General features: G+C 41.6%; 1 protein-coding gene across 2 annotated transcripts in view; it reads left to right on the plus strand.

Annotated features, from left to right (window-relative positions):
• Positions 1-1399: 1399 nt before the first annotated feature.
• LOC119268293 (regulator of telomere elongation helicase 1 homolog) overlaps positions 1400-8693 on the plus strand; it is a 13760-nt gene continuing 6466 nt past the window's right edge. Inside the window, exons 1-16 of one of the 2 annotated variants that reach the window (XM_037549881.1) lie at positions 1400-1558; positions 1664-1929; positions 2143-2282; positions 2608-2689; positions 2800-2950; positions 3628-3790; positions 3881-4057; positions 4248-4372; positions 4598-4652; positions 5124-5265; positions 5376-5530; positions 5619-5710; positions 5784-5891; positions 5973-6041; positions 6552-6638; positions 7332-7391. In XM_037549881.1, the coding sequence (XP_037405778.1) occupies positions 1457-1558; positions 1664-1929; positions 2143-2282; positions 2608-2689; positions 2800-2950; positions 3628-3790; positions 3881-4057; positions 4248-4372; positions 4598-4652; positions 5124-5265; positions 5376-5530; positions 5619-5710; positions 5784-5891; positions 5973-6041; positions 6552-6638; positions 7332-7391 (1974 nt within the window). In that variant the 5' untranslated portion in view covers positions 1400-1456. The remainder of the gene's footprint in view (positions 1559-1663; positions 1930-2142; positions 2283-2607; positions 2690-2799; positions 2951-3627; positions 3791-3880; positions 4058-4247; positions 4373-4597; positions 4653-5123; positions 5266-5375; positions 5531-5618; positions 5711-5783; positions 5892-5972; positions 6042-6551; positions 6639-7331; positions 7392-8693) is intronic. The other variant, XM_037549882.1, reaches the window with a different exon arrangement.

The following is an 8693-nucleotide window of genomic DNA, read 5'->3' on the forward strand; positions in this document are numbered from 1 at the left end:
CGGCGTACCGTGCCTTAGTGACTCAGAACGAGCGTCAAGCTCTAGGAGAAGGGACGGCTACCGACACCTAAGGAGATGAAAAACAGTTGTGGAATGCTTAGTGGAAGCTCAAAGTTATCCCAAAAGTTCGCGTGTTCTGGTGGAGAGTACTAAGGAAGATCCTTCCAGATGAGTGCACTCTCAAACACCGGCATATTACAGTCGTGGACCGATGCAATGTTTGCTTAGCAAAGGAGGAAGACCTCATGCATGCTCTCATCTTATGCTCCCCTGCACACCGATTCTAGGAGGAAGCTTGGGTTGGTTCGACATCAGACTGCCGCGTCTACACTCAGATTCTTGGGCTCGGGATATTCTATGTGATACACGGTTTGCAGAGGAAGATCACGCTAAAATAATCACCATCATGTGGACAATATGGCACTCTCGCAATCGTATCAAGCATGGAGAAGAAGGAAGAGATTTGGCTGCGGCTCTCAGAAATACCAAGGAGGCTCTGGCGCTCCTCGAACTCCCTCGGAACCTTCCCATGGTTCTGCCAGGGCATGGCTGGAGTCCACCGGAATTAGGAGTCATCAAAATCACTACTAACGGGGCTCTAAATTTTGCTGACGGAAGAGGCGGTGCAGGCGGTGTAGCACGCTCCTCCTCGACACTTTTGGGAGCCTGGAGCAAGCCATACATGGGTATCTCACACCCACTGATCGTCGAAGCCTTGTCACTCTGAGAAGGAGCTCGGTTTGCGACAGTTCGAGGTTTTTCACATGTGATCATGGAGGTGGACTGCCTGGAGTTGGTGACACTCTGGAACACTCGCCACAATTTTCGTTCAATTATGGCACCTATCTTAGAAAAATAGAAGAGCTAGTTCATAATTTTTCTGTCTTTGATATTCAGCATGTAAACCGGTCGGCTAACTTACCGACATCTTTGTGCAAAACGAGTTTGCACCGACCGAAAGTTGGCTCGACAAAACACCATCTTTTCTGGTAACCAGCTTCTTGGCTGATTGTCCAGGAAACACTTTTATACGATAAAGCTCTCTGATTTGATCGTGAACCAACCTGTGGTTGGATGGTTAGAGGGACTGTGGTATCACCAGCCCATCAGGGTTCAAATCCTGATGCTCACATTTATTTCTGAAATTATTTCAGGATTACCGGCGATGCGCATCATCGGTGACTTCGTAAATTTCAAGATGATATGCCGACTCAATCTTTTGCAGATGCTCATAGGGGTAGGGTGTGCGTGCATGCGTTTATAGGGATGATTGTATGCGCTTGTATCTGTATTGATGTTAAAAAAAAACTCTCTGATTTGATCGAAAAAAAAGGTTGATTTGAGCCCGGGAGCACTAAATACCCCAAATCCTCTCTTTTGGTTTTCGTCCCCTTCCCCCGCAAGCTTCCCCCTCGTACCCCCGACCCCTCCTCCAGCTCCCCCTCCGGCCGCCGCAATGCCGGTCTACCGCATCCGCGGCGTGGACGTCGACTTCCCCTACGATGCCTACGATTGCCAGATCACCTACATGGACCGCGTCCTCCAGTCACTGCAACAGGTGACCAACCAATCCCAAAAACCCCAGCACCAAACCCTACCCCGCGCCTCCCATTCCTCCATTTCTTCTTACTCGTTTTCACTTCATCTCCGGACCGATGTACAGGGTAATAACGCGCTGCTCGAGAGCCCGACGGGGACGGGGAAGACGCTCTGCCTGCTCTGCTCCGCGCTCGCCTGGCGGCGCACCTTCGGGGAGTTTCTGCGGGGCGGTGGCGGAGGTGGGGGCGGGGGAGGCAGCCAGCCATCAGGGAGCCAGCAGTCTGGGGCATCCGCGACCCAGTCATCGTCGTACCCCGTGATTATATATGCCTCCCGGACGCATAGCCAGCTTCGGCAGGTGATCAAGGAGCTCAAGGCCACCAGCTACAGGTCGATACCATAGTTTCTGTTTCTGAGCAATTACCCTCTGTCCGTGATTGCACTTTGTTCTTATTGGAGGACTGATTGTGTGGAAATGTATGCTGTTTAGTAATTTATCATGAATGTCCTGTCAGTCGAGGTCTGGAGCTGCAGTTAGTTTGGGCTAAATTTCATGGCCCCTTCACTGTCAGTGGTTGATTTTTGGTGCATAACATTTCACAGGCCGAAAATGGCAGTGCTGGGCTCCCGTGAGCAGATGTGCATCCATGAAGAAGTGAGCAAACTCCGGGGAAAAGCACAGAACAATGGTTGCCACTACCTCTGCAAGAAGCGCATGTGCCGTCATAACAACATTGTCACTGGTAAGTGCAACTACATCTTTTCTTGGTATACAAGTCCTTAAAATTGGCTCTACACAAAAATAAGCGGCAGTGATGGAACCTTGCAACCCTGCTTCCAAGTTTTTAAATTTATACTAGGTGTGTTGCTGTAACTGCTACAACCTATAGGCTGATGTATGTAACTGCCCTTTAAGACAGATGCTATGTTCTTTTTGTTATGTTGGTTGGATATTTGTATGCAATCTCCCTTTCTTCTCCTTGCTACCTTAATTTGTTATGGCCCATTAAAAAATGAATGTTGTTTGTTAATTAACCATATGATTACACACGATGGCATTTCTTGTAGATTACATGAAAAACAACACCGAGCTTGGGAGTGAGCCTTTTGACATTGAAGACTTGGTTAATATTGGGAGAACCAAGGGACCGTAAGTTTTATATTTTATTCTTCCTAACTTGCATACTATACACTACACAGACACTGAACCAGACATGCATATGCATTCTTCCAAATAACATTTGTTGCTTTTTGCTGTAGTTGCCCATATTACATTTCCCGGGAGCTTTCCAAGTCGGTTGATATTTTATTTGCTCCTTATAACTATCTCATTGATCCGGGAAATCGGCGTTCCTTAACTGGCATATCATGGGACAATGCAGTACTTATATTTGATGAAGCACACAATCTGGTAAGGAAATATGCACATAATTGTTTAAGTATATATGGATTGCTCAACCTTCTCCATAAGTTTGGACTTTTGGTTCTACTGGTTGGTGTATGAAACTTAATATGGTATCAGACCCAAGAGGTCTTGGGTTCAAGTCTTTTTTTTTTTTTTGAACCGGGCATTACCCCTTTCCATTACTTTGACATAACGGAAATACAAAGTCCAGGTCTTAAGGAAACTGGAAAGGGGAAAGCGGGTTCAAGACACCACTGGGAAACCCACTGCAAGCACTCGTCATCGAGCAGCTCACCATGGGGCGAAAACCCAGTGCCATCTAAAACCACCTATTCTAACCAGAGCAAAATAACTTGGGTTCAAGTCTTGGCTTTTGCATTTTTCATTTAAATGCTCGCCCTCCTTCCGTCCATGTTTAGGCCTTATCAAGCCACCCATGAGAGGGGGGTGTTATATGTGGATTGCCCAACCTTCTCCGTAAGTTCGGACTTTTGGTTGTACTGGTTGGTGCACGAAACTTAGTATGTTATTTAACTTAATAATTGAACTCTCTTGATGCACTTTAGCCTTGAATTTTGAATAACCCAGTTGCAAAAACATATATTCCTGATATCCATTTTGAGACAATATTCTTGCAATATCCTCGTGGTTTGTTTTGAATTTGCAATCACTTTTTTATTCAGGAGAGTATATGTGCAGATGCTGCCTCTTTTGACTTGCTTACCAGCAACCTCACTTCTTGCATCACGGAAGCTCAAGAATGCATCCAATTGTGTTCATTCAAGAGGTCCATTGAAAATTCTGCTGAAAAACAATTTGACCCAGAAAACTATGCTATCCTCAAAGGTTACTCAAAGTTCTCACATCATTTACCTTTCAGTTTGATGATTGTGAAAGTGAGTTTTCCTCATGTTAATAGTGGAACTCTTTTTCCAGCTCTTTTAATGGCACTTGAAAAAAAAATCGGTGAGCTTGTAATTGATTCCAAGGAGCTGGGTTACACAAAGCCTGGGAGTTACATATACGAGTTCCTCTCTGAACTGAATATTACGTCTGAAACATCCAAAAAGCTTATTGAGACTATCGATAGTGCTTCTCTACTGCTCGAGGAAGGTAATTGTCTGTTGTATGATTCCTTTTTCCATTTGAATCCATTTCATTTTCTTTGTGGTTAGTTAACACCAAACCTGCCAATTTTTCCAGAGTCTTGTTTTGTTATTTCAGTTGACCACATTGAAATTTCTGTAGATTTTCATGGTTTATGTAGTAGCTGAGCTCCGTTGTTTTATTCCTACATATTCAGGAAATTCTGGTGAAACTAAAGCTGGTGTCAAGGCAAAATCTACTGTTTCTAGATTGGAAACAATTAGAGATATGCTTGACATAATATTTAAGGGTGGTGGTCAAAACCATGCGAAGTATTATAGTGTAAGTTTCTCTGCCTTGTGTAAGTGTTACTTCTCTCATCTGTTACCATTGGGTGATGAATCATACACATCCATGTATGTATGATGATGATATATGCATGACTTCTAGTATGGCTTCACTCGTAGTCTTGTCATCCGTTCTCTTTCTATGCTTTGCAGTATAAGCTTGCGTACTTTATTGGCAATTGTGTGCTCTTACAACCAGACTCAAATCTTTTGTTTCCAGTTTCATGTGAATGAATCATCTCGACAGACATCTGGTGACTCATTGCAAGTTTTCGGTAAGTACAAAGCATACCTATTATTCTATACAGCACGCGTTCATTTTTATCTGATTTTATTTGGTTCCATGACTCATAACCATATCTGGTACTGAATACGTTCACCTAAAATGTTTTTTTGCTCTCACTTATCTGTTCCTTTTTTTTCAAGGACTTATCTGTTCCTTTCTTATATCATATCTGTAACATAAGCATAATTATAATCCCTTTATCTAAATAATGGTGGTGGGAGCCGCAAAATCCTCCATCAAGATTTGTACTAAAGCACGGAGCATTTAGTCTTTCTCTGTCACTTGATTAATTCTAAGTTACATGCATAACTTCCATTGACTCCAGGCAGTTTCATAATTCCTTGTAACCATAGAATTATAGAAAGGCACATTTAAGTCATTAATATGTTGCCGTCAGTTAGTCTCCTTCAATGATCAACTGGTTGTATTGTCTGCTATGAACATTTTCATGTATTTGCAGGTAAGGCTTCAAGGACTCTTAGTTGGTGGTGTTTTAACCCAGGGCTTGCTATGGAGGAATTTCTGAAGTTGGGTGTACGCTCCATTATTTTAACTTCTGGAACTTTATCTCCCTTGGACTCGCTTGCCATGGAATTAAACCTGTAAGTAAAACTCTAGTTTAATTCTCCTTTACTTGTTTATCGACTTGAACCTTTGCCTTTATGTTTATTTCTCTATTTGATGTCGATGCAATATGTTTTCATGCATCCAGTGAGTTCCCTGTCAGGCTAGAGAATCCTCATGTCATTTCTCAAGATCAAATCTGGGTTGGAGTTGTGCCTGTGGGGCCATCAGGACACCCACTTAATTCTTCTTATCGGACACGTGAGACTGTAAAATACAAACAAGAATTGGGCACTGTTATAGGTAGGCAGTTGAAAGTTTGAACAGCATGCAGCTGCTTGTATTTCGAATTAGCTGCTGTATGCATTTGATGTTTGTGCTTGTTTTGCAGTTAATTTTGCTCGTATTGTGCCAGATGGTCTCCTTGTTTTCTTTCCTTCATATTCTATGATGGACAAGTGTATCGACTACTGGAAAAATAGGGTCTGTGTAATTGCCATGAGTTAATCCCAACCGTCTGCGCTATTTGTCCTTGAGCATTTTGAATCCCTTGCAGAACCATGAACATTCAGTGGATGATAGCACAATATGGCAGAGAATGTGCAAGCATAAGCAGCCAGTTATAGAGCCTAGGCAGTCTTCAAACTTCCCAAATGCAATTGAGGTTTTGAGATCATTTATTAGTTCCCACTTGAACTTTGAACTTTTCATAAGCTCAGATAACTCTATACCATGTGATTTGCAGGATTATGCGGCCAAATTACGCGATCCTTCTACTTCTGGGGCAATTTTTTTCGCAGTTTGTCGCGGCAAAGTTTGTTCTTGTTCATTCTTACAGCTTCTGTTTTGTATTGTAGCTTCTGATGAAATATTGATTTTAGTTTTCTTTTGCTAAAAGTTTAACGTTTCTTTCTGTTAAATCATTCTTTCCCAAGTCTAATTGTGCTACTTGATCTATTGTAAATTTACAATTCTTAATTTCAATAATTTTCTATGTGTCAGAAGACAACGAATGTTTCAGTTTTCAGCGACTAAAGAAAGAATGCTGTAGTGCTAATAGAAGCTGTATTATTGTTGGATGACTGTCTTATGAACAATGTAATGTCATACTAAAAGTCTAAAACAGAATGGTTAAGTGCTCATTTGTGGCACGATGAGTATGAGTAAACAGAGAAGCTGTTTGACTGTGGTGCTACAGTTAACTAAAGCGTTATTCAAAGGATGGGTTTATTGTTATGTTAGGGGTGCACATTTCAAATTGTAGCCGTTTAGTTGACATTAAAAGATTGCACATCCATTATTTATGCATTTTATACTTTCACAGGTTAGTGAGGGTCTTGATTTTGCTGACCGTGCTGGGAGAGCTGTAATAGTTACTGGAATGCCCTTCTCCACCCCGACTGATCCTAAGGTCTTCCTTGTCTTGTTTCCCGTCCATCATTTTTTCTGTGGATTCCCATCCTTATCATAGTATAGTAAGAGGGGATTACTAGTGAAACTCTAATTGGTTGGAAAAAGCATGACAAGCTATTAACCACATTATTTTACTGGAAGGGTATGATGCCTACTTCTTCCATCTTACAACCAGTGAAGGTTTTTTCATTTCCCACTGGCAATTGTCTTCCAGAAGAGTTACCTATGTGACCTTCAACATTGGGTTTGGTGCATGAGTTCAGAATATAATCCCTCTGTTCCATATTTGTTGTCGCTGTTTTAGTACAAAGTTGTACTAAATCAGCGACGACTTATATGGAATGGAGGGAGTACTTCATTTTCCTTTTTGTAAAACTTGAATTGGTGCTGTAGCTAGGCTGGAAATATTTTCTGATCTTTTTTTTTCCGAGAAAATATCTTAGGTTCCGGAGTTTTTGAATCTGCATAAGCTTTTGACACCTTGTACACAAATAAAAGAATTGTTTGTCAGCTACTCGTCTCCTAGCCTACAAATACACTGTCTTGATGTGAGAACCTCCATTTTTCTGTTCGGGGAGACATATAACTCTCAAGTTTCAGAAATATACGTTTGTGTTACCCGAAAAAAGTAGTTTCATTGCCCTTTATTGCTTTAGTAAATCTTGCTGTTTTCCCTTTGTGGTTGTTTCAGGTTCGGCTCAAGCGTGAGTATTTGGATAAGCAGGCTAAACCATCTAACAAAAACCCAAAGGTTAATATTTTCTATACTAAATTTTGAATTTTCTATGGTTGATTCTCTTAATATTATTTTATATGTAATATTACATGGAGGAATGTTTCTCCCCTATTTTTTCGTCCATCACCGAAGTTGCGGAGTTGCTAAAATTTACCCCTCATGCCACCAGTAATCTCTATCTCTACCTAATACTAGTTGACTGCCCATGCATTGCCAGAGAATAATAAACTCGGATATAGAGACATGGATCAAACATCATTGTAATTCACAACGTTTACATTGCTACCAACAATGGAGGTCTTGTCTCCGTGCTCCCCTGCCGGTGCTGACCATGTGAGTGTGATGATGTGAAGCTCATGCTTATTTTGCCCTCTTTAATCCTCTCCTTCGTGTCCTGTCTAACCCCACCCGCCATGGCTGTCGTGTTTCTCAGTCACCTCAAGCACCACGCCATCCCAAATCATTCGTCCTTCCGCTTGTTTTTTGAGAAGAGTTGTTGTGTTGCGCTTGCTGTGAGCATTTAATTCACACCATTCCAAACTTGGTTTATGGAAGTAGACGAGCGCTGGTTGATTTGTTAAGTGCATAAGACTTCATGGGGATGCGCAAAGAAGAAATTGCTGAAGTTACCTAGTGTACAAATCGAAACATCTTCTCACCACGCAGGCCTCAGAGTTGAAAGGAAATTTATGAAGATTTTTCTGAAAAGGAAAAAAATCTTATATAATTGGTCCCTTTGAAGCATTGAATCACCGTGACTTAATTGGAAATATTATTCTGTTCTGGTACATTTTACTAAGTTCATCGACTGGCAGACATATACGAAAGTAAGTAGAGATAGAGGTAAATTGTGTAAGTACTCAAACTTAAATATGTTCAGTTAGCATGTGTACATCGTAATGAAAGAGCTTAAGAGAACAAGCTAATCAAACAATCCAAAGTATTGATATGCTGAGAGCTAACACTTGTCCTTGAAATGAATGTATCTAGCACTAACTTGGTGCTAGATACATCCATTTGAGGGACAAGCTTTTTTGGACGGAGGGAGTACCATACAACACAGAATGCACACACATAGTGTCACCCGAGAATGTCACATGTGTAAGTAACGTACATCTCAATACAACCACACACAAAATCAGATCACAAGACTCCAAACAAGAAGTATAAAGAATATCAACGACACATTAGGATGGGATTATCTCAAATTTTTCACCTAAGCGAATGACACAATGACCTGGAGTTCACCTCCGACAGCATTGGCCAACTAGAGGATGGCGCCCGCCGACTTCTTCCACTGTGGGAGGGAGGCACACA

Source organism: Triticum dicoccoides, chromosome 3A (genome assembly GCF_002162155.2).
Source record: "Triticum dicoccoides isolate Atlit2015 ecotype Zavitan chromosome 3A, WEW_v2.0, whole genome shotgun sequence".
Lineage (NCBI taxonomy): Eukaryota > Viridiplantae > Streptophyta > Magnoliopsida > Poales > Poaceae > Triticum > Triticum dicoccoides.